The 25,476-nt window shown below is 48.0% G+C and overlaps 1 protein-coding gene across 3 annotated transcripts in view; it reads right to left on the reverse strand.

The window, feature by feature from the left end:
* Positions 1-5,010: 5,010 nt before the first annotated feature.
* Positions 5,011-25,476, reverse strand: part of SLC8A3 (solute carrier family 8 member A3) — a 135,727-nt gene continuing 115,261 nt past the window's right edge. Inside the window, exons 1-7 of one of the 3 annotated variants that reach the window (XM_046007070.1) lie at positions 23,584-23,613; positions 20,960-21,063; positions 16,087-16,104; positions 11,994-12,118; positions 11,367-11,466; positions 9,476-9,751; positions 5,011-7,114 (exon numbers count right to left, since the gene is read on the reverse strand). In XM_046007070.1, coding sequence (XP_045863026.1) covers positions 6,738-7,114; positions 9,476-9,751; positions 11,367-11,466; positions 11,994-12,118; positions 16,087-16,104; positions 20,960-20,978 — 915 coding nt within the window. In that variant the 5' untranslated portion in view covers positions 20,979-21,063; positions 23,584-23,613 and the 3' untranslated portion in view covers positions 5,011-6,737. Of the gene's footprint in view, positions 7,115-9,475; positions 9,752-11,366; positions 11,467-11,993; positions 12,119-16,086; positions 16,105-20,959; positions 21,064-23,583; positions 23,614-25,476 lie in introns of those variants that run through there. The other 2 variants (XM_046007068.1, XM_046007069.1) reach the window with 2 other exon arrangements.

Raw genomic sequence — 25,476 nt, forward strand, 5'->3', positions numbered from 1 at the left:
GACTCATCCTGTGGATCTTAGTTGGCCTTTTCCCTAATCACTCTGATGCTTGCTCAGTGGACCATGTATGAAATGGTCTTGGCAACAGAGATGGAGACTATGGTTGCGCTCGAGTACATGGGTCCCATCAACAAGGTTCACCTGACTCATGCATGATGAATGGGCAACCTGCTAATAGTAACTGATAAGCCCTTCATACAATACTATATACCACAATGATCAGCTAGTTACTTGGTATGAGGTTGATTATATTGGATCATTCCCATTATGGAGGAAGGAGCAGTCCGTCTTCACAGGGAAGGGACACAAATTCTGGGTGTGGATTTACCCATAGTTTCTGCTAACATCTCCATTCATGGACTTCAGCATGCCTTTTCCATTGCCATGATACCTTTCACAATATTGCCTCTGATCACAGGCATTGGTTTTAGCACATTTCCCATTATGCAAAGGTAGCCGGCTTTACATAATATTGGAATGACCTGATGTAGGCTCAAATACAGCACCAGCTAGGAGATAATAATGCCTTAAGTTGGGATGCTATCTTACTGAGTACACTTAAGCTTTAAACTGGAGATCAGTAGATAGTGCTGATTGCCCCTAAACTGGATACATAGGTCTGGAGACCAAGAGGTAGAGATGCGGGAGGGAGGTGATCCTTAACATTATCGTGCCTAATAAATCCCTTGAAGGGTTTTGCTTTGTGCCCCTACAACCTTGGGCTCAGTAGGTTGGGAGGCCCTAATGCCCAAGGGAGAAGTGCTTCCAACAGAAAACACAGTTATGGCTCTGATGGCTTGGAAGCTGAGCCTGCCCACTATGCATTTAGGGCACTTTATGCCAATAAACCAATAGGCAGAGAAGATCACTGCAGTGGTGGGGCGATTATCCCAATTACTTGGGGGAAATTGGTTTGTTGTTACACAATGAGATAAAGAAGGACTATGTTTGGACTCTGGGGATTCATGGGGAGTGCTTCTTCATAGTCCCCTGCCTGAAAGAACTGGTCATTAAAAACTGGAGCAGTGCATCAAGAATTCAAATTTTATGGGAATGAGGTTTTGAGTCATCCCACCAAGCGAAGAACCTCACCCAGATGAGATGCTGGCTGAGAGTCTACATTCAAAAGGGTAGAAATGGTAGCACCAATGTCTGAAAAGCCAAAATGCAAGTACCTGAAGCCTTGACCCCATAGCAGGTGTCACCACACAGATGGTTCCAGGGGCCAGGCGAGTCATGTGAATGAGAGAGGTGAGCTGGGTAGGGGCTCTAGTGAACTGAGAACATAAATGCTCTCTATACGCGGGGTGGCCATTTATCAGCTCCATTGGATTGTTGCCACATGAGAATGCCCATAGAGTATGGCCAAAGAAACCCAAGTCCACATTTTTACACAATATATTTTTGTTTCAAAACATTAACAGTTATCCCATTAAAAAAAAAAAAAACCACTTCATTGATCAAACACATCAAGCTTCATGGCCACCAGGTTTTAACTGCTGCCCTACGGTCATGGAAAGAGAAACTGAACGAGGATCCAAGTCAGAGGCGTTGATCCTAGCAGAAAAGTGAATAGTTACCACACAAGGCAGAAGCAACCCCATTCATGTAATCCACAGTTCTCATAAGGGGGATGGTGGAGAAATGGACTGACAACCAGCTATGCTGATGTGGTCAGAAGAACGTGAGACACAGCAAAAGGACTAAGACCAGACATCAGAGTTTAAGCGCTTTGAGGCATCAGAAGAGTTTCCCTTGGGTGACCTCCTTTCTAGATATTTAAGAAAGAATGATGAATTCCTTTGAGTATGAGTCAAGGCTAATCTCTTTTCTTATAAAGTTTGATCACCTGTTCTCTTCTACAAATGTCATAAATGTCGCAGGATTTACCTACTAGGGCAGTTTTCCAGGAATCTTTTTTGGATACTCTTTCCCAAGAAGATGTCTTTTGAATCACCCCCCTCCCTGGGGCCAGGTAATTCTCCATCATGAATGGTAGTTAAACGCCTCAACCCAGCTCACTTTACCATTGTGCAATTTTCTACCCTTTGGAAATTTCTACCAGTTTGGCTCTTACTGGAATATCAGTCCATTCAGCTACCTCTAGAGGAAGCTCCTTGTTCAGCAAGGATGGAGACAAAGGAGAAGGGAACTGAAGGAGAATGAGAGGGCCAGTTGCTGGCTGGATTCCTCTGCTTTCCCTCCTGGCCCCTGGCTGCTTTTAAGGAGCTCCTTCACTGGCTAGATCTGCCTCTTGGGGGCCTCAAACTCTGTTCCGGTGTTTGTCATCAGAGGTTGTAATATGCTGGGAAGAGCTTAAGATTCGGAATTAGAAGACTTCTGTTCGTGTCCTGCCTCTAATAACTATGTGCTCCTGGCAATCATTTAGCCACTCAGGACTTCAGTGATAAAATGAGAATAATATCTATTTCTGTGGTTTTTATCCAACTCAAACACATGTATATAAAAGGCTTTTTATAACATCTAAAACCTCACATAGATATAGGTCAGATGGCTCTTGCCATTGATATTAAAAATATCTATGTTTAAGCACAGAGAGGTTGTGGCGAAGGCACACATTCATAAAAGTTCCTTTTCTGGTAAAATAGAGTGGACCCTGGGAAGTGTCTGCCCAGCCAGGTCTGTATTTCCCAGTCTCCTTTGCCTTTGGGTGGGATAAAGCTATGAGTGCTTCCTAATAGGATACAAGCAAAAGTAATGCACATCGCTTCAGAGCCAAGGGAGTCCGATGGGTGTGCGCCTTCTCGAATTTTCTTCCTATCTGGCACTGGATGAGGAGCACGCCAAGACCTCAGTGAGGGGCGAAAATGCAAAACGGAGGGACATGGATTTCCTGGATCATTATGTGGAAGAGAACTACCTGCTACCTGGGCACATCCTCGCCGGATTATTGCAAGATTGAGGAGCAAACTTTCATCCTGCTACGCCTCTGGGATCCTGGGGTTTGCGTATTATAGCAGCGAGTATCAGCCTGGTAACAAATAAATCTGGGAGCGGGAACTTGTGGCTCAGTCAGTAAAAAGTGCTGAAAATGAACATGTGTGCAAAGGCTGGAAATGTCTTTTTTCAGTCTAATACACAGGCCACGGGGCCAGGGAATTCCAAAAGGACCTCTGCAACGCTCTGTCGGGTAAGGTTGTTGTTATACATACACACACGCACACGTGCACGCCTATAAACACGCAGGTGCACACATCACTTTTGTGTGTGTTTTCCAGAAGGCCAGAGTGAAAGGTAGAAGTAATAGCCTCTGAGGCCGTTGAAGAACTTATCTGTAGTTCAGGAAACTAGTCCAGAGCAGAGATGGAGCGGTGCAGGTCCACAGAACCAAGGAATGATAGCCTCCGGGCCAGCACCGGGGGCTTCAGGTTCCCAGGCTTTTCTTCTCAACCCTCTTTCCCATTCCCTCTGGTTTATCCCAGCCTCTCCCTTGATAAAAGCCTGAAATCTAGATAACTCAGAAATGGCTTAAAAAGGGGGAATGGTAGGTACAAATGGATCTCATGACTTAGCATCTACCGTGTAATCAGCTAAAGGACATTTTTCATTTGCATCTTAGCGGCTGGCAAAGAACTGAATGAGCCTGTTAGCCAAACCTTTCTCCTTGCCTACTTTTCTGGGTTGTCTCGTGTCCCCTTGAACACTACAGTCTAGCCAAGCCTGCCAGCGTTATCCCTGGACGACACTATAACCTGTTTACCCCTCTTACCAAGCCCCCTCACCAAAAGATTCTTCCTTCAAGATCCTACTTAAATGTTACGTGCTCTGTTTTTCCCGATGCTTCCAGGCTGAGTTAGTGTTTCTGGTGGTACCTATTTATGGCATTCTTAGAGCACTCATGACAGAACTGGAATTTTTATTTGTACCTTGGTGGTTCATAGGCTTCATAGGCCCCTTCCCAACACTTGGCTTTGTGGAAAGGGCAATAGTACCTGTGATGTCACCCCTCTCCTTTCCTGAGCTCTTTAGACTGGGAGTTCAGACCAAACTCCCAATCCACAGGCACCCCACCCCCAGCCTCCAACAGAGGGTTCTGCCTTTCAGGAATAGCCCTTTGGAGATAGGAGATGGGTTTCATTCTCTCCAGTAAGAATTCATTCTCAGGAGAAAAGGGATGTCCCCGTCAATTGTGGGAATGGAGCTATACAGTTATGCCATAGTGTCAGGGTGGGTGGCCACGCTCGGCCATGGGTCAGACAAGCAGAGCAGAGGGAGCATCTTGGGACGAGAGGAAGGGGCCAGATCTGAAGGGGAGACGGGAGCAAGGACTGGGGGGACTATGCCATCGGGGGGAGGGGAAGAGCAGACTTGGTTCCCAAGGGCTTCCAGCCTCCTGTTGCCAGCTGTGCCTTCTGTCTTGGGTTCCATGAGAGCAGCCCCTTCACCAGGCCTTTGCAGCATTGCCTCCCCTCGCCCCACTCCTTGGACGAGGTTAATGGGTTTCTGTTTCTTGGAACCAAAAGAGCCCTGGTTAAGAAAGCATTACCTGTGCCTCTGGACTGTGAGTTGCTTGAAGTCTTCCGTCTATCACCAGAATGTAGCTCAAGGCTGCGACAGTGTTCAAAATCCACTTGTTGCACAGATGATGAGTCAACGAACGAACGAATGTGCCTACTGGTAATAAACACAGGGCCCCGTTTGCCTGGCCGGACTCCTGCCCCACCGTGCCTTTCGGATACAAAAGCCTCCTTCCCTTAATCACCACAGCTCTGCTGCTTCTGTCCCCCAGCATCCCATCGTCCCGCTTTTGACAGGTGGCATTTCCCTGACGTATTTTTTTGCTTTAAAAACACTGGGTCTGGAACACTGGCCTCTGAGGGGACGCAGAGGCAGACAGGAGATACAAAGAGGAGATGATCCTTTCACCTCAACCACATCTGCTCCAGGAGAAAAACCCCAGCTGGCCCCCTGGGCCTCTTCCTGAAGAAACATGGAAGAAGCGAGCTGTATTTAGAGAGATATAAGTATAGCTTTTATTTTTTTTTTTTTTAAACCAACCCAACATTTCCACTGGCAACTGTCAACATAGCTTATGACATGAGCACTGTTTCTTTTTTAGTTGTTTTTTTCTTAAAAAATGTGTTTAAAATTAAACAGGTGTTTTTTTAATTTCTCTTTTTTCCCTTAAAAAAATGTATTTATGTCAATGCAGAAAGCCTAAAGATCTGTGGGCAGTTTTGTGATGAGTTCCTATGTGTGTCCGTGTGTGTGTGCGCACGCACGTGCACACACGAGCGTGTGGGTTTTAAAGCCAGGTCCTTTTCAGATTTATTGGGAAAAGGTCTGTAGGCCACGGCAATCTCTTTTTCTATAAACCCAGGCTCCGTGGGATGATAGCAACTAAAGTTCCACTTAGTGGGGCAAGAAATAGCCCACAGGCTGGAAAAAGAGCTTCGTGAGGTTTAAAAACAAGCAGGAATGTGGGAAAGATGAGAAATTCCAGTTCCTCTCTTGTGAAAGTGCTTTCAAACGTGACCTGAGGGTCCAGGAGAGGTGGAAGAAGCCCCTGGTTTTCTTATCAACCTCTCGGTTGATTAAAAAAAAAATCTCAAAAAATACAGTCAGACCTCTCAGTGTGGCACATTAGAAAGTGAGGGGCTGGTGAGGCGGACATTGCTCTGACGCACTGACGCTTTTAAACACAATCTTTCCCCTTAAAGATCTCAGGAGGTGGACAGCTCTTCTCCTCGGCCTCAGATCCGAAGCCAAAGATATTCACGAAGCCATCTATGCCTTTTGTCTCCCGAGCCGCCCTCTGTCATCAGATCCTGTTCCTATTCCTGTCCCCCCTCTCGCACATGGTGGCTCTTCCTGCACAAGGATGAACGTATAGACCCGGCCCCAGGAGATGGGCAGAGTAAACTGGAAAGGGCAGGGAAGGAACCATGACTTTTTGCTTTAAACTGGATTTCGACAGAAGCATATGAGGTCTTCCTGCCCCTGCCGCAGCCCTGGTTCTTCCGCCCGCCGCATGGGTGTGCAAACACACGACCACCCAAACGCCAGCCCTCTCCCACTAAGAAAGAAAGCAGATATGGGGGGGGGGGGCGGTGCAGGATGCCGCTGGAGCCAAAAGACAGCTGTTACCCTACGAGAGGGGGAGAGGGTGCCACTGAGCGCCCTGCCTCTGCCTGTCCCTCCCAGGGAGTTCCTCCACAGCACCTTTGTCAACCGACTTCAGAAAGAAAAAGACAAACGAGCAAACAATGAGCGACACCTGATGGCAAAGTGAGCACAGTAATGGCTACGATGAAAAGAGAACCGGAAAGTGGCCTGGGGTGGGGGCAGGGAGGGGCTGAGCGATAGGACTCACTTCCACCCCCACCAGCTGGGGGACAGTGTGGGGATGAGACCAACAGGACCGATGTGGAAGCCTTGCCCCCGGGGAAGGAGAAGAAGCAAAGGGATAATTGGAGGGCGGTGGAAGGTCTGACCTCTGCTGTGGGTCAGGACACGGATGGGAAGATGGGGCGGAGGTGGATTTGTTGCTGTTGTTGGTTTGTATTGAATTAAATACTTTGTAAAGAGGGTGTTTCCTCCACTCAGTTTGACTGGTTAAGACTCTGCCCTTTCAGTCCCACTGCCGGGGGGCCTAGGTCGGGTGAGGCTCCTGGGGCCTCTGCGGGCTGCTCCCCCCGGGCGAGGTCACGGTGGCCAAGTGCCCTTCTCTCAGGAGAAGTCCGAGGCGTGTGCAGCGGGGGCCCCCGCACCCAGGCTCAGAAGCCCTTGATGTAGCAGTAGGCCTCCAGTGTGGCAAAGAGTATGTACAGGAGCCACAGGCCCACGAAGAGCCACGTCGTGGCCAGCTTGCAGCCGCGAGGGCCCCCCAGCTCCCCGCCCAGGTGGGGCCGCCGGCGGTACAGGAGCACGCTGATGCACACAAACGCGAAGATGGTGAAGAGGGTGACGGAGAAGGCCAGCGTGCCGGCCGACACGTAGAACTCCTGTCCCTGCAGGGCCCAGTAGATGGCGGCCACGGACCAGGCCAGGCCGATGCCCAGGAAGACGTTGATGGCGTTGCTGCCCGTGACATTGCCGATGGAGGCATCAGAGTACAGATCCTGGATGGCTGCTGCTTTGCTGGCAAACATGTCTGGAAGAGGGAGAGAGGGTGGAGGGAGCCTGAGACGTGGAGGGCCCCCCGCTCCCGCCCCGGCCCCACCATGTGTCCAGAAGGAACACAAGCTCAGGAAGGAGAGGCAGGCTGTGTGGCCTTGGACATGAACAGGCTGTGTGGCCTTGGACAGGTCACCTCACCTCTCTGGGCTTCGGTTTCCTCATCCACTGGTGTCTGAAAGATCCCTAAGGGCCTAGGTCCTGATATTTACTGAGTGGGTTTGCTGTTCCCTTTGGATTTTTCTTTTTTTCTTTTTCTTTTTTTTTTTTCCAGTAAGAGGAGTTTGCTATTTCTCCATCTGCCCAGGGAATCTTGGCTGCCTGGGAAGCTGCTGAGGGTAGATGCTGATTGTACCATCGTGCACCATATCAGCTCACATAACATAGTCATGGCCTCTGGGCTTGGCATTGCATTAGGGGCTGGATTTATGCGGACAGAGACATGCCAGGGAACCATGAGGTACGGACTCAAGGAAGACAGGATTCTGTCTCTGTAGTTAGTATATGGGGCATGGGGCCCTGAGAGCTGCTTGACTTTAGATGTTGGCCTGGACCGTAGGCATTGGACATCTAGCCACCCTTTGATTTCACAGGTAAGGATAATAAGGGTCAAGCAATCTACCCAAGGTTATACGGGCAGTTAACAAGACATTTGGTCCTAAAACTCTCATGGATGGGCCCTTTGAATATCATCACCCCAAAGAATTTCGGGCAAAGCCATGAAATCAGCTGAGTACACCACTGCATAACCTTTCTCAAGCCCCTGATGCTGCCAGCTGCTCCCTGACCAAGTGCAAGGACTTGGAAGTGTCCCAAGCTTGTCCTGGCTTGCCTCCTTCTTACCAATTTTCTCGGATCTCCCAGAGAAAATCTCTTGCCTTTTCTTACCTATGACCTTGCTTTTCCCCCTCTGATCCTCTGCAATTTCTTTCCACGTGTGTCCCTTTCCCCACTGTGATAGTTCTGCTCCTTTCCCTCTGCTAGTTCCAGTCCCTTGAGGCCTGGAGAATGGAGATCACAGGGCATCTCCTCCACAAAGCCTTCCACGCAATCCATCTAATTTCCTACCACCTGACGCATTTCCAGGAGAGCCAAGGCTCTTGCATCACTAATGTGCAAATCATCCCACTGCTCTGTGCTGGGGTTTGGGGACGAGGTTTCCCTGGAGTGTCATGTCAATTCAGTTACCCTCCAGGGGGATTTATTCTTTTAGTCCAGGAAGAGTTTCCCTGGGTCCAGCCAGCAGAGTCCCATCTGATGGGATTCAACCTAACCCTCTTGGCACTTGACACTCTCTCTTGCTGTGGCAGCGGGGAGGCTCCCTGGCAGGAGTTCAGGTTCAGATGTCCTGTACGCTCAGCTGAACTAAGTCAGGAGCCTGAGCTAACACAGCCCTCTGCCTGCTAACTGCTCCTTGTCGTTCCAGCCCAGCTTATATAAGCCTCTCTTGGAAACTGTCCACGAACCAGCCCAGCCCCGTCCCTCTGTCTATGCTGACACAGCACCTTTACTCTCTTGTCACTGAACTTAAATGGAGATGATTTCAATAATGGGAGTTGAGTAGTTTCTGCCGCTAGCTGCTGAACTCCACTCAGAGCGGGGAGCGCGCCTGCCCACCTTCTACAACAGCCTCCACAGCTAGCACAAGACTGCATCGGCCCGTGAATATTTGCTTAATGAATGAATAAATTCAGGCTTGCTCTTGTTCGTCTCTAGGTGTTTATGCGAAAAGAAAAGGAATATGTAATTCATCATATGAAAGGACACGAGCTCACTAAGCTTCCTCTCCTGTCCCGTCAGGAGACGATTTATACTCACAGGTGTCCTTCTAAGAGAGGGAGCAAAGAATGCTCGCGAAGATTTCCAGAGTGACACCTCCCAGTGGGCTAATCTATGGTCTCGGCGGTTGCCAGAGACACGTGGGGGGGAAACTGTACCTACAGTCTTTGAATTGTGTTGTTTGTGGCCTTCATATCACGTGGAGGTTGAGAAAGTGGGCTGCTCACATGGGCAGCCAATTCAGCTCCGTGGGCCTCAGTTTCCTCATTTGTCACGTGGGGATAATAATGATCCCGATTACGTAGGGATCTGGTAAGCATTACAGAGAGAAAACATGTCAACTGTGTGGCATACACAGAGCCCGACACATCAAAAGGGTTGAAGGAATGTCTGCTCTCACTAGTCCTGTCGTCAGGAATCCCTTTGACTTCCGCGTACTTCGGGCAGAGGCTCTGTTAGCTCAGATCGGTGGTAATAAGAAGATCTTGAGGCAAAGTGGAGGAGGCCTCTTGGGCCCAGGAGTAACCTCTTTGCAAACCCAGGCTCCCCTCACTCTTACCTGGCACAGAGGTGCCAAATGCCACAAAGACAACAGCTGTGACTGAGTCCTTGAGGCCAATGGTGCAGCCAAAGTGGGAGGCCAGGTCTCCGATGATGGCCGTGAGCATGCCGATGATGAGGATGGACACGACGAAGCAGGCCCAGCCGTGACAGTACTCCGTGGGGGGCACACAAGCAAACAGCACCTTCCAGAAGACGGTCAGAAAGTGCATGACGTAGTCAAAGCAGGACGGCAGCCTCTCCTCGCCTGACTCATCCTCATCCTCATCCCCCGCTGCAGACAAGATAAAACAGGCCCCCGGGAAGGGCAGCGAGGTCAGGTCCCCGTTCAGGAAAACTCAGGTCAACCCAACATGGCAAGCATTATTAGCCGGCAGGACACTCCCACTCTCTCCTGAGCAGAGGTGCGGGCCAGGTTGCGGGTACCTGAAAACACGGGGGAAAGGGGAACCAAGTGGGGGTGCCCCACTGGTCAAGGTGAGTGCAGGGCAGCAGGGAGGGTGGGAGGGAGAGAAGGGAGGTAGAGAGGACAAAGGGTTCGGGGTGGGGGGAGATCACAGGAGGGACAAGGTGATGAGGCAGAGAGGAGGGTAGAGGAGGCTTCCTCGGTTGCCTGGGCGAAGAAAAGCAAAATCAGCTGTGTGTCCGAGCGCCTCCCTAACTTCCCTGACCCGCCTGCTGCAGTAACCTCGTGGTTCCAGTTGCCATCCGTCCCCAGAGGCGCGGCTGTCATTCCAGATCATGTGGGCATACCAGAGAACCAGCGCCATCCTCCCGATATCCCATGGGACAGAGCAGGGCTGGGCCCCATTGTCCTCGCCAGGAAACAGGGGCCAAGTGGCCCATTCAGCAGTCCAGGAGGCGAGGATGTGCTGAGGCCCACTGGCAGCCTCGGTTAGGTTTAAAACGATCGGAGGAAGTGAGGGTTTTAACGAGCGGGAGTTAGGACACGTGAGTTCCGGTTGCAGTCTTGCCAGGAAGAGGATCTGTAAGCTGGGGAAAGTCACCTCTTATTTCTAACCCTCAGTTCCCTTGTTCGAGAAAGGAGGGGGTTTGATGATGTGGATTATATTGTTTATTGTCCCCTTAGGGGTAAAGTCAGGTCATCAGAGGGTGTCCTGGGGAGATCTGAGGCGGGCCATGTGAGATGTGGGGGAGCAGCAGCTGAAGACACCCTCTCTTCCTGGTGGTCCTTCTGCTCTGGCTCCTGGGCCTTAGGGATGTGACCCTGTGGGTTGCTATGACAACGAAGCCTCTTGAAAGCAGACAAGGCCGGTGGAGCTGGGCAGAACGAGGAGGCCGCCATGGTGCCAAGAGGCACTGTGGCTGGTGATGGAGACACCTTGTCTGGGGCCCTGGCTGTGCTCTGGGCCACCACTGAGGGAGCCTGCCAGTGGAAAAATCTGGAATCATCCAGAGTGGAGGTTTGCCAGTGTTAATGCGGGGAATTTGCAAACTGTGGACCCCCACATCTCTAATCAGAGTAGTTCTCCGGTTAACGAAAAGGAGGACCAAAATAATGAGAGGAAGGAATGATGGAAACCAGTATTTAATGAGCTCTGTTTGGCACCGGACTCTATCATTCAGCTTAGCTGAGAAAAGTCGAAATGATTCTCTTTTTGAAAGAGGAAATTGAGGTGGAGGGAGGGTAACTTGTCCCAGGTCACACAGCAGAGCCAGGATTTGAAACCAGCAGGTAGCCAGGCTCTCTCAGCTACCCCACGATTCTTCTCCAAAGTGACCTGGTAGAATAGGCCAAGAGCAAGGACTTGATCTGGGATGCAGAGGCCTTCCCAGAAATTGGTAGCTGTGGATGGGGCTGTGTTCGCCCTTCTCTAGCATTGTCTGCTTCTCCCAGCAAGGCCGGTCCCATCTTGAGACCCTCTTACCTGCACTGACAGTGATGGCCTCCATGAACTGGTCCCTCCAGGAATGGGTCCCCACAACCATGGCCAGGTTGGTCTTCTTGATCAGTTTGTCCACCGTATTCTGTCGGGGAGATAAAAACTCGGAATCATGAGGTTAGAACGCGCAGAACTGTGGAGGAGTCTGATGCTTCAAGGGGATGAAAGATGTCTTGCATTCTGGGCATATCCACATGGGTTCTGGGAGTAATGGCCTTGGATGATGTCTTCTGGGTCAGTCTTTCTATTGTGATGGCAGATATTGGATACTTAGAGCTATACAATAAAGCATAATGGTATTGATGCCAATAAATGTTGCCCCAAAGTAGTAAATTTTAGAATTTTTGTTTTTAAAATTCAGTTGAACAATAGAAATAATACATACAGGGGCTTTATAGCCCTTTTATTCCATGTGTTATGTTTCCTCCCAATATTCCTAGGATCTAAATGGCGAGGGCTATTTGCTCCAGGCTACACATGGGGACATTGACATTGGGCAAGTAAGTGATTTGTTCAGTTTCAACTTCATTATTGAGTGGTGAAATCGGAACGAAACTTCTATCTCCCACCGCATTACTCTATTATTCAATTAGATCTCACTTATGGCCTGACCTTGAACTCAAAGGATTCTTCAATGATGACCTCTAGTTTGGGGTGTTCACCCAGTACTGGCTTTCCCATTTCTGCTATCCTCTTGGCCTCCTCCTCCTCCACAGTCAGCTTTCTGTCTGTCACCTCTGCAACAAAACAAAATCAGACTAGCTTTAGCACATTCACCACTCCCTAGGGATCTAAAGCTCAGAGCATCAGGCATGGGCAGTGGGGTACTGCAAAGCAAACTCTTCTCAAGAGTAGGGACTTCGGGTACTTTTTAGTGTCTCTTTCTATAACATGCTGAATGTTTTATGACCATCAGACCATGAGAAGATCCCCTGCAGGCCTGGGATAAGTATTCCTATTTCCATTTTATAACTGGGTGTGCAACCTGACCCAAAGACCTTCCACGAAATAGCACCTAGTGAAGTTCCCAAGTCATCTGGTGAGATATTAGAGAGTTGGGAACAAAATCATTTAACAATTTTGAATTGTTGGGCCTGACTGTTCAACTACTTGATATAAAAGTTCTTGGAGGCCAGAACCACATGTTAATCCAAAGGGTATGTCTACTGGTTCCTGTTAAATCTGCTTCCAATGACGTGGGGACTGTGCCCTCTGTAGAGGAGAAAGCAGGAATATCTACACTCCATACAAGTGAATGTTGTCCTCACAGTGATAAACTTGGAAGAATTCCTGAAAGATTTCCTGATTATCCTATGAAAGGTCCCCAGGATTTCTATAGGAATCAGGCGTGTTTCTTCTGGAACAGAAATACTCGTTCAACCAAAACCAAAAGGAAGCTCTTCCTTTACTTTTTTTTGAGGCATTCCCTGTGTCCCTCAGCATCGTGACTCATTTACCAGAGGTCCCTTCTCATGTTGAATGGTGCGAAAAATGTTCCATTTCAGCTGGTGAGTCCATTTTAAGACCACTTCACCACGAAGATATGTTTTCTGGATTAGAGTGAAATAGAGATTGAATCTTTTTATTCCCCTTTGATTAGAAAATTGCTCTTGGCAGCCTGTTTCTTTCAGAGATCATTTAAACATCTTTCCTTCCAAGCCCACATTTTTATATGCAATTAATTCTTTTATTGAGTTCCTTAATTGCTTTCATTCCACACAGTGAATCTCTTATGGGAATCCTTTAGTCCTTGGATAATCTCAAGGACAAAGTGGGTCAGAGGCCATGGAGATCTTCTTTTCTCTCTAACCTGAGGATTGGTGAAGCGTAGGGATGGGTGAGGCTCGAGCTCTTGAAGTTGCAAGGAAAGGAATTTACTGGAAAGACGATAAGCCAAGAGCGTAAGTTACCAGAGAGGCTGTTTTATAGAATTTTCTTAGTTGTCCTGAATGAAGATGGGAAGAAAGAATGCACTGGGTTCCTGAGCTGGCTGCTCCATTGAGTGCTTCTGGCCCCAAACACAGAAGGCAATCCCAAAATATTTGGGAGCTGTCCGTGGTGCTGTCTTCCTGCTAGCGTTGGTGACGACTTTCAGAAGGAATTACTTCTTAAGGATCAATGTCCTGTCTATTTCTAAGTAAGCAGACTCCCTCTAGCAGTCTAACTTTATTCAATCCAATGATTCAGAGACTTTTATTAGTTAATTATTAAGATAAATCTGGGTATACCTAGGGTTCTGGCTATGAAGTCAGTGATCCTAGAAGCCAGGTTGCAGGCTACTGTGAGTAAAAGCCTTTAGAAAGAGACTTATAGATGCCTTAAAAGCAAGGGCACTTTTTTGCTCTACTTGTAGGTTTTGGCACCATATCACAATGGCTATCCTAGGAGTGACAGTATTATTCTACTTTATTCTACTCCTCCCTCCCCGATGCCCCCATGTCATACTTTACACGTGCCTCAAGAACTCTATACCAATATAATGAGCTCTCCAGTGACATATAAATGTACCTGTCTAACCCCTTGTCTAGCTATCAATCTGGCACTATATCCATCTGGCAGGATATTTATCTACCTACTGACCTGTCCACCCCTGTGGTGACAGTCAGTTTTTCCATCTAGCTTTTTGCAAAAATCTCTCTGACAAATACCAATCCTCTATCTTTGGATCTCCCACAGCCCCACAGAGGAACTCCATGTATATAAGTTAAGTGATTGATTCCCATGCCTTTAAATCAACTCTGATTTCGTGTCTTGGTTTGATAGTAATTCTATTTCTGTAATGATTCCTTTACATTCAAACTACTTTCTTAAGAAAGTGACAAGTCTTCCATCTAAAAGACCATAATGACTGTGATAGCTTGTTTATGTAACTCCTCAGAATCTCAAGTGAAGGTGGGTGGGTAGGATAGGTGATTTTGATACTTGGACTGACTGAATAAACTCTCAGATCGCAGGAAAGGGGGAGGGGGAGGGAGAGAGAGAGACAGAGAGAGAATATGAATAGGATGAAAGAATGAGAAAATATTGGAAGGACAAAGAGCTTGCCAGGCCAGACAAGAATAGACTGCTCTCAATGCTCTACAGGTACTCTCAGAAAGAAATGGGGCGATACAGTTAGTGCGCTCATTCTGAGGTCCCTGAGCTCGGTGGTGTAGCTCAGAATGAATGTATTTACTCTGTATTTCACCACCAGACATTGCTAATCATGTTTGCCTGTCCACCCAGGAAAATTCAGACAAGAGCGTGAGATTTCCACTGAGTTTTAAGTCTAACCATGGGCTCCTAGATTAAAAGCTTACAGACTGAAAGATCTAGAAAATAATACCTGCTTTTCTTATTTTAGCTTCTATTGGTATTTTTGCAAATATGTTCAAAGTACAAGAAAGCCTAAATTAAATCACCAGTCTTTGTTGTATGTCTATGTGTGTGGGAGGTGGTGGGCGTGGGTGGAAGCAAGAGTTGGAACAAAGAAGCCCAAATAGCTTTTCAGGCAAGAAGGTTACTGGAGAAGGAACTCCCAATGCTATGTCATTAATTCCTTGAAGGAATAGTGGAATATATGGGGTCAAATGTAGTTCTTATCCTGTTGGTATAAAGAGGAAGCAAATGGCCAAGGAAGCAGGAGTCCCCCCCCTTTTTTTTTTCCAGAGGGGAAAAAAAAGTTTTGCCTATGTTTATTGTTGTTATTGTTTAAAGCTTCCAAGGAGGTCAATGTTCTTTATATATTACCGTTCTCAAAACCCGGTGCAGCCTATTCGTAATTTTGAATAGCGGTGAATTCTGTAAGATGTTTTGCCTCTCAATTGCTCTTAAATTTTTTTTATATCTTCAAAGAGCTGATGAATTTAAAGTGTTATTTTAACTTATATTGAGACATCTTGCATAGCTCACTCTGCCTGCACTGAGAGTTACAGAATTGCAGATTTTCTGGAAATGCTTTCCTATCTGCTCACAAAGTTGGGTGTCATTTATGATTTCATTACACCAAAGCAAGCATACTCGGAAAGAAGGTATTCATCCTACAACAGAACCTAGATTCTGCATGAGAATGTGTCCAAAATAAATTCCCCCAAATTTCTATTTCCAGCCAGATAATTGTCCCCACCAACCATAATATCCTAATTCTTCTTCATGTTCATGGCACATGTGACTTCAAGGGTCAATGACGAATGAACCAAATTCTAGCAATTTAGGTCTCAGCTGTAATGAGATGGAAGATCTCCAGGATCAGTAAAATTCCAGATTCTTTAAAAATTGCTTTTCACCTTCTCACAGCAGCTCCTGATTATTTTCCCCTGGTTCCCTCAAGATCAAAGTATTTGCTTTCAAATCCCATCACAATCCCATTAGGAGCTTCAGCCCTGACTCTCACCCTCTCTTGCCCTACAACATAAGACGACAGATGAACTAAGACTCTGGAGAAATCTATGACCTACTGTCTGTTTGTAAGTTTCAACTCTCTTCCTGGTCCCAGAGAGGACTGGTTCTGCCTTTACCCCCATCTGCTGACAGAAGTGATGCTCAAAGAATTGTCTACTTCCTCACAATTACGTCAAGTGGGGGAAATAAAGCTCTCAGTCCTTAGGAGAACTTGTCAGGTTACCTGGAGCCCGCAGTTCCTATTAAATAAATCAAAGGACATTGGTCTTAAACTAAATAATGGCACTGGCAAGAAGCAAGAAAGAGGGGGCAAGACGTCTCTTACCTGGAGACAACAGGAGCGCTGTTTGCAAATGAATACCAGACAAGGGGAAGAAAGAAAAGGAAAGAGCATTAAGGTCCCATCTTGAAAGTATCCCCAGGCTTTGTGGTTGCAGCAGGGTAAGGAAGGCAGTGAGCTTAGTGGGTGAGAGCCCCACATGCAAAGGGCAGCATTTGGAGCATGTGCAGCCACAGCAGCAGCAAGAGGTGTAAGCCACTGGAGGGACTGCTGAGCGCCAGAGCCCTGAATTTCCCCACATATTTCCTACAGTTCTGGGCACAAGGGGAAAAGGAATGAGGATGGGGAATCCAGGTGAGTGGAGCAGAGACAGAATTGGTCATTCGTGATGTTCTAAGAAATCAGGTTATCATATCCAATTCTGTAAAAGAATGAGGATCTAATTACCATGAAAACTGTATAGTGTAGCTGGCTTATTGGTGTGGAATATGGCCCTAGGATTTCAGGGTCCTAGGATTTCACGGTCCTGAGCAGTGGCCTACAAGAGTGGAACAGTGCTCAGTCCTGTGTCTTCTAGTCCTAACTTTATAACCACATCGAGCTTAGCTTCCCAGTGCCCATACCACTCCCATGGCCACAAACAGCTTCCTAGCTACCACACTGGCCAGAACTTGGAGCTCCCCTCAAAGGAGGACCTCATGAAAAGGTAATTTCTGCAAAACGACTTCTCTGAATGGTTTATCTTTTTAGAGATACAGCCTGGAGATTAGGGTAATACCATTTGGTATTACCTGTGCCAGGCAAAGTCACGGCAACTAGTAGGTGTTTGTTAGAGATATCTTTTCTTGCCACCTAGTTTGGCAATTGTATTTTTTATAGATTCTGTGGTGCTGCGTCTGGCAGGGTGGTGTCTTTATTCCAGAAAAGATAGGCTAAATAGGGTCCAGGTACTCTGGACCAGATAAACTGTTACACAGAAAGCTGTTGTAGATGGGACTAGGAAGCTGAGTTAGATGTACCTAACACAGGGCATCCCTAGCTCCCAAATTTGTACTTATGCTAAAAATTTCTTGTGACATACCACATTTTCCTCTCAATGGTGTCTCAGTACAGCCCCACACTCCCTGGCTCTTGTCATATAGAAGCCTGGGAACATCCCACTACATACTCGTGGTACGGCTGGTGACTGATGGTGCTGGGGAAGGAGCGGGGGTGGTGTCTGTGAATTGTTTCTTCTAAAAATCTCTAAGAACACAGCTCGGGCCAACGATCCATCATTTCACAGTCACAACCACTGAAGACACTTGTGGATTGAGAATTTTTATGTATATGAGCAGAGTGAACAGCAGTTGACTTTTTCTGGTTCCTCCCATATGGAATTCCAAAGGGGTAATTGAGTGACTCTCTTTGCTACATTGAGATGGATAGATAGACAGACAGATAGCAAGAGAGCTTGTTCATTCTGCTCCTTTCATGGAGCTTCATGGAAGCAGAGTCCTTCCTGGCTCCCAGGCTCCAGGGGAAACCAGAAATCCAAATACATCAGTGAGCCCAGGTAGGCCAGACAAGAGGAAGCTCTTCCAGAAAGGTCCCTCCTGGCCTGGTTTACACTCAGAAGTCCCTCCCAACCCCAGGATCATCTCTATCACAAGCAGAGGGCTTGCAGTCAGCTGGAATGGTACTATTCTGTGGTCATTGTCTACATGATTTTGAGACTTTCCACTTAGCAGTTACAGATGGGTCCGCGAGACCCAGAGAGGCCAATTCTGAGTGACATAATACCTCCAGGGTGTTTTCCTACTGCTGTTGATGAGAGAATGAGAGAATCTGCAGCTGAACTTTCCCCTGTATTGATCCCCAGGGTCAGGTGAGCATCATTTATCCCTGCTCAGACACCCCAGGGACATACAGGATATAGCATAGCTCTGTAATTGGAAGCATCTGGGCAGCTTGTCAGAGGGAGCCCACTGATGTCGTAAGAGGGGGCACAGACAGGCCCCATGACTGGGGCAGAGTGCTTTCCTTTCCACATGAGGCTCCCAGTGTCCAGGCCCAACAGCCTTGACCATGCTGCCCTGCGTTGCCCTCTGACGTCTACTTCTAGATTCCGGCACTTACTCTAAGCCACAGCAACCATGTTTCCTATTCATCCTCCCTATTCCCTCCTCTAGCTTATCCAGAGCATTTAATCTCACCTCTAAAGTCTGTTTTGTCTGCCAAGAATAGAATCTGCTATTTCAAATGGAGTGCTTTTCTTTTTCCCTTCGGTAATGCAATTGTCATTTTGACCATGCAAAGTCTATGCTGTTCTGAATGCCTAAGACTCCCCCATGCAGCAGCAGTCATGAAAAGCTTTCTACGGTACAGTTTCTCACTCTGAGAACAGTGGGGAATTCTGAAAATCAGGATGGGTTTTCATGTGATTCTGAGTCTAGACAATGCAGTTGTATGACCTTTCACCTAATGGTCTAATGCTAAAATACGGGAAGATGTGAAGACACTGAAAATAGACAATAGACCAGGAGGTCGGGAAATGCACATATTTCCTATTGGCACCTTCAATTTTGGCATCTTGGTCACTGGGAAGACCTGGAGGGTCCTTGCCTTCTCACCTACTCACTCCCTGGGACTAGGCTCCACTAGGACTCTGCTGACATCTCCTTGGACAAAGAGTCCAGGGCAAGTAGAGGGGTGTCCTCAAATGGGGAGTAGCCAAAGGCATTTGCATTTGGCCAAGTCTCTTGAAGAGCGCAAGGTGTATCTTAGGTCCCTCCCTGTCCTGCTGTTGATCAGGGTTTATTGGGGAGGCAGAAAAGAAGAGGGGGGGCCTCTTTACTGGTGGAATAAAGTCACGGATAGACTTTCAACCATTCATTGTGTCTGGAGCCACTGCCTGCTTTCCAGCTACCCTGAATGATCTCTTGTGCTGCTTTCATTGGCACCTATGTAGCAGAGGCTATGGAAATTGATAAATCTAGTTTACAATGGCCTTAGGTGTCTGCTGTATCCAACCAATCATGAGGCGGTGGAGTAGATGCACAGGGGAAGTCGGAATGAGGTAGGGCAGGTGTTGAGACAATTTCTGAGAATGTTCTTAGTGGTAGCAACTGGCGGACTGGCAATCTAAACAATGGCACTAGAGCTTTTCTCCCCTCGCTCATACTCTGGCAGTCAGAATTCTGGCGACATCCTATCAGGTGGCAAGGAGAGGATGAGTAATGGAAGATGGAGAGGGCTTTTGCCCGTAGGACACTAGGCATGCCCAAACCTAGGTAGACACAGAACTGGTCAGATCTGCAGAGAATCCCCAGAAGACAGTGAGAACTGATCGATCCTGCCGATAAGGCTTTGGGAGTATAGTTGCTGAATCCCTTAGATCTGTCCTTTAAGAAAAGGCTTTATGCTGCTCTTTGTCATGTGAGTGTGGAGTGGTTGCAGAATAATCCCCCTTTTTTGACAAACAAGTGGGTCTCACTCTTCCATCCTCCATGAGGCTCCCAGAAGCATCTCTCCTGAAAGGGAGTGTGAATGTCCTTCTCTTGGTACCTCCCAAGAGCACCCTTCTCCAATCCCACATATGCTCCTCCAGCACTTTCGAAGTTGTGGTTTCCAGTCATTTTTCTTCAAGGGAAGAAATCTTTCCTTATATCTTCCTTGGCTGCAACATAATCAGTCCCTTAGTCCAGTCCTTAGGAATGGAACCCTAGCAGGTATTCCAAGATGCATGTCTTGAGGAAGGGAGGAGATGAGGCCACGCCTCTGGTGTGAGATTAGGGTTATCTTGGGATCTGGGCTATAAACCTATCTGCAGATGCCAAGCCAAGGCAGGCTTCCGGGAACTGCGTTATTTCTCAGGGATCAAAACCCACTATACCATTTAGAGGCCCTTCTCCTATTGGAAAACCCATAAGTCAATACTCTGGGCCCACACAGTGTCATTCCTTTTCCAGGGCCCTCTGGCTGGGGAGATTCCCATACCTGGAATTATTGCCTTCTTTTTGCAGGCTCCCAATTTTCTGCTTTAGGGACTGCATGGTCCTAAAGCAGCCTGAATAAAGGTAGAATGAGATGGGCTGGATGTCAAGGGGGAGGGAGCATAGTTCAGGACTCCAGTTCATATGACTACTTCTGAAGCCAGCTCTGTCTCAGAGAGGTCTCAGAAGCTATGGCCTCTGACACCTGGCACACCTCTTCATACCATGGTCTCCCCAGCTGTGAAATAGTCAGATAAAACACTTACCTCCATGAAGGGCAGAGGGGCCTATGAACCACTCTGCAAGGGAATAACCCGCCACGCACTCAAGGAAGGTTGGGGGATGCAGCAGGAAACTGTCAAAGCATCATTGCAACACGACCCAGCCCCCATCCCAGCCTCCTCCCCCATTCAATCCAGGCTCAGGGGTGAAGGGTGGGAGGGCAAGAAGGCAGGAAAGGGCACAGACATGCATGGCATCACATTCCTTTCTTTTTCTTCTCCTCCCCACCCTCCGGGGAGTTTCCACAGTTACAGCATCCATGGATGTGTGAGGGCTGCGGGGGAGAGTGCCGGGGACAGTGGCGATCAGATCACTGGAGCACGGGGCGGGAGGAGGTAACTCGGGAGGGTAATGAGAAGTTGAGGCTGCAGCGCTGTCCAGAAGGTGGGAAAGGAGGACTGGGGAGTCAGCTAAGGCTAAGAAGGCAGAGATGACACCGAAACAGGGTGAGAGCGAGAATACAGGAGGGAAAAGAATAAAAAAGTCCGTTGGTCAAAAAGAGGAAAAAGGAAAAGGGAAGAAAATGGTGGGGGGTGGGGGCAGGGAGGAAAAAAACAGAGTTGCTTTTTTGTGGCTGTTGCTTTTCAGTTTCAATTTTTTTCTTTCTTTTTGTTGTTGTTGTTGTTTTATTTTTGTTTTGTTTTGTTTAAAGAATCTCACACCTGATATTCCACGTTCCATCCATTTCGGTTCACCAAGGACAATGAAGAAATTCTCTTGCCTTTCGTATTCCTCCTCATCTACTATTTTAACCCTTATGGTTTTCCTGTAGGGACAACAAGAGAGAGAGGGTGTCGACTGGGTCGGTAGATTGGTTGGTCATTTGGAGCACAGCCTTTAAAATCATTCCCCATCACTCCTGGCGCATGCAGCCCAGTCCCGCCGTGGCGGCATCTGATAGGACTACGGTGGATTGTATTTTTCTCATATAAAAAAACGGTCTCAGCTTTTCTTGTCTCCTTGGTCATAGTTTGCTTATGGGTGTGAAGGAAAGGGAGCCAGGAGGCAAGGAAAAGTGGGCAAAGGAAGGCTTCCAGGAGGACAGAAGGGAAAGGGGAAGGGCAAGGGGGGTGCTGGTGGGGGGGAGTCCGTTTAGATCCTGCTGATGGTTAGTAAGAAGTCAGCTGGGCAGCACATTCCGGGGCGGGGCGGGGGGTGTCACATGGTAACTGGCATTTCCTCAGGAAGCAGGTAAACTACTAACCCATTGGGAATGATCCAGGGCCCTTCTCCAACAGGAGATATACCAATAGTACCCAGCCAGGGGCTCGTTTTCCCTCGCTGTGTCTATACTCACTTCTTATGTGAGCCTCTTAAAGAAAATTTCAAAAGTATTTATGAGGGAGAGAAACGAAAGAGAGAGAGAGAGAGAAGAAGGCAGAATTCTAATATCTTTGTCATTCTTGATCTTAGGACTCCAGCAGTGGGAACTAAAATGAGTATGTATTAACCATAATGTGATACAGGACTCCTTTAATATTTACCGCTGAAGCACTCCTAGGAAAATGTAAAGAAAGTGATATGTCATCAAATTCTAAATCACCTCTGTACTTCTATCGCATAGCGCTGGTAGGTCTCAAGGCTGGCTTCCTTAAATGCTGATGATCTGGGGCCTGGGGAAAATGGTGAAGGAGGTTTCCCCGGGCCCCCGATAATCATTTCTCGGCATCTCAACAAAGCATGGTGTAGTTTAGAAACAAATCACCGACGGAAGCCAAATTTCTTGGAAAATCATTCCCCTCCAGAGACTTGCGTGAGGCTGGATCAGGCCAGCTGTCATTGGAGAAGTTTCGATCCCCATCTTGGCCCTTCCTGGAACCACAGTGGGGTTGGCACATCCCGGTAGCGAGTCATGATTGTTATTTTCTGCTTGCTTTGTCTTTGGCCTGGGACCTAAGTGCTCTCTAAAGGGCAAAGAGGTACTAACAAACAATAACTTAAAATGTCTCGTCAGAGCCTCTGATGTTCCTCTTTCCTTCTGAAGACATGCTCCGCTTTGCTATCTGCAAAATGTAGACTGACCTGAGGGGTTGCTGGCCTTAAGTTTTGCCATGCACTTGTGTTGTGTGTGTGTGTTTCACAAGTACACTTTAGGTCGCCCTTTCCAGTGCTATTTTTGGACAACTTTACATACCTTGCTCAGTAGACAAAAGACAAAGCTAAATGACTACCAAGAAAATTTTCTAGGAACTTCTCTCTAAGCCCTAGATATGGGAACCTGGGGCTACCTAAGAGTTGTGAGCCTGGCAGCTTTTCCCTTGCAGGGACTCTGCTGTGGGTTAGGAGTGGGTACTCTGAGACCAAGGGCCTGGCTGGAGGGATATGACTGGAGGGAAGGAACGTTGTCCCCAAATGCTGGAGGCTCCCCTTGACCCAGATGGTCTGTCCAGAACAGGATGTTCTGACTTGCCTGTGGGAAGTCTGGGGTGTGTGGGGTCATTTAAGTTGAAGGCAAAGGCTTCACCTACCCTGAGAAATACTGTGATCTTATGGGAAAGCTTCTACTCAAGCTAGAATCCCCCCCCAGCATTCTAAGTCTCTGCCACCACAGCTAAATATTCTCTGCAGGGAAAACAAGAGGCTGGTGGGTAGGTCTGCAACCTGGACCTCAAACTAAAACCTGTACTTTAAGCTCAGTCAAGGTCAGGAGGGAAACACACCTTGATAGCAGGAATATGGCAGGAAAAAAATGGCTCCTAAGGCCTGCTCTGGGGAATGGGATAAACCATAAATAGAACCCAAATCCAAATATACTGATTGCCAATGTCTGCAGACTCTAAGCTCAGCCCTGAGGATAGCGGCCCATGGGAATCTGTGCCGAGCACGGAGGCCAGTTTCCCAGCGCTGCCCTCCCCTCTGGCGCCGTGTTGTGTGGTCTTTCTCTTTCCTGTATAGGAAGCCATCCAGGAGAAGCAGAAACCCCATATATGATACTCCGGGCTCTGGCTGACTCTATATCTCTCTCTCTCTCTCTCCCCGACACTGTGTTTTTCCCATATCCATTTCTCCATCTCACAAAAATTACCATTGACTCCTGAACATCCCTCTTATGGATACCATGTGACAGGCCGACAGGTGTTAGGGCAGTGCTGGGATCAGAGAGAGGAGAGGGAGAGGTGCAAAGAAAGGAATCGAGAGAACAAGAAAGAAAACAAGGGGGCGCGGACTTAGAGAGGCAGAAGAAAGGGAGACTAGAAGACAAACAGACTGGGGAAAGAAAGACCCAGAAGAGGAGAGGAGAGGAGAGAAGAACGTTAATGTTAGTGTGGAGGACAGGGTACTACACCTTTCTGAAAACTCATATCCACCATGCGGGGGCCCATCATCTCAATGAAGTAATTCTTGTTTTTCTCATACGCCTCATCATCAATTACCTTGATGTGAATTGTTTTGCTGTGGATGGAAAAATAAGTATCATAAGCAAGGAGCAGATTGGGGTGGCAGCAAGCCAGCTGGGAGAAGGAACAGGAAGAGAAGGAAACAGTAAAAAGATCCAGAAAGGTCAAAGTGTGTCCCCACGGGGGCACCGAGGGGAGAGGCTGCCTCAGGCCCCCTTCCAGGCTCCTTGGGCTCCTCTTAGGCTTCGTGGGGCTTCATGGCATGGTCAGACTCAAAGGCTGGAAAGTCAAAGGTTCTGGGTTCTAATCTTGGATACCCCACGTGACCTTGGACAAATAACGTAACTGATACAGAAAGAGGTTAAATAATGCTTACACTGTCCCAGGGCAGTTGTGAGAGCAATGAAATAATATAAGCATAATGGTCCCGTCATTTAGGTCCTCCGTGATGTTTGCTTCCTTGTCCTCCTTGCTCTGGGGACAGGGAGAATTTTTTGACTTTTGAAATCAGCTGGTATTGGTCTGAAAGGCGTATGTTATAGAAAGGACACGGATGGGGGGCCTGTTGGCCTGTGGGAGTCTTGCCTGGACACAGAAGGACTTTTTCTTCCCTTTCTCTGTGGCAGGGACTACCATGGGGAAGCCAGGAGGGCCATGCAGCTCAAGTCACACATTCTGGAACTCAACAGCGGGCTTCAAAACGAGGCCTCCGAACAAGGCCAGCAGCCCCAGCGGGGGCAAGAACGGCACTACATGAACTCTAGGGCGCTCTGAGCCCCAGTTACCTTACAAATCCTATAGTGACCTTGCGATTAGCATATTATACTATTTTTATATTAAAAGGTGCAAAACAGGGGCACCTGGGTGGCTCAGTGGGTTAAAGCTTCTGCCTTTGGCTCAGGTCATGATCCCAGGATCCTGGGATCGAGCCCCACATAGGGCTCTCTGCTCGGCAGGGAGCCTGCTTCCTCCTCCTCTCTGCCTGCCTCTCTGCCTACTTGTGATCTCTGTCTGTCAAATAAATTAAAAAAATAAAAAATAAATCTTTAAAAGGTGCTAAACAATGAAAAACATAAACCAATTTTTGTAGTCCTGATTTCCATTTTCCTTCCTTCCTTCCTTCCTATTACTAGGAACTTTAAAAACAAAGATTGACCTGGGCCTCCCCCAACCTTTGCTTATTAATGGCGACATTCCAGTACCAGACTGCAGTTGAGGCCTGTCACAGAGGGTGTGGGACACTGCTGGAGGGGTGTGCCCAGAGCTGAGTCTCCCCTCAGCAGTGGGACGAAGGGACACATGCAGGAGCCCTGTTCCACTGCCCATGGGGCGTGGCCCCTCGCAGACTGGAGGGGGCCACAGGCCTGCCCTTTGTTGACCCTTTGTTGAAGAGGCTGAGGTCTTCTGCACCTGCCTTTAAATACACACACACACACACACACACACACAAACACACACATAAAGTAGGACTATCTTTACATTCTGACTTGGAACAACCTCTCTGCTCGCCCAAGTTTTCCCAAGTCCCCGTCGAGTGTGTTGGATGGCTTCAGAGCTTCCCTCATCTGCGCTGCTGATCCTAGAGAACCAATGCGGGCCTGTGGCTCCCGAGGTGAATGAAGAGTGGTTACTAACATATCCTAGCACCCGCCAGTCCGCGGCTTCAAATCAGAGACGCCAAACTGTCCTCACTTGCCACACCCACTGCCGTCGCAGCGAAAGCTGGCTCGCCAACATGGAAAGCGTGAGCGTTCAGCTTCTGACTTTCTTCCTTGAGAGCAGCGAAGACTGGAGACTGAGGACCTGGGGTCAGATCTGGCCTGGTACTGGAGACTGAGGAC

The sequence above is a fragment of the Meles meles genome, chromosome 6 (genome assembly GCF_922984935.1).
Source record: "Meles meles chromosome 6, mMelMel3.1 paternal haplotype, whole genome shotgun sequence".
NCBI classification, from domain to species: domain Eukaryota; kingdom Metazoa; phylum Chordata; class Mammalia; order Carnivora; family Mustelidae; genus Meles; species Meles meles.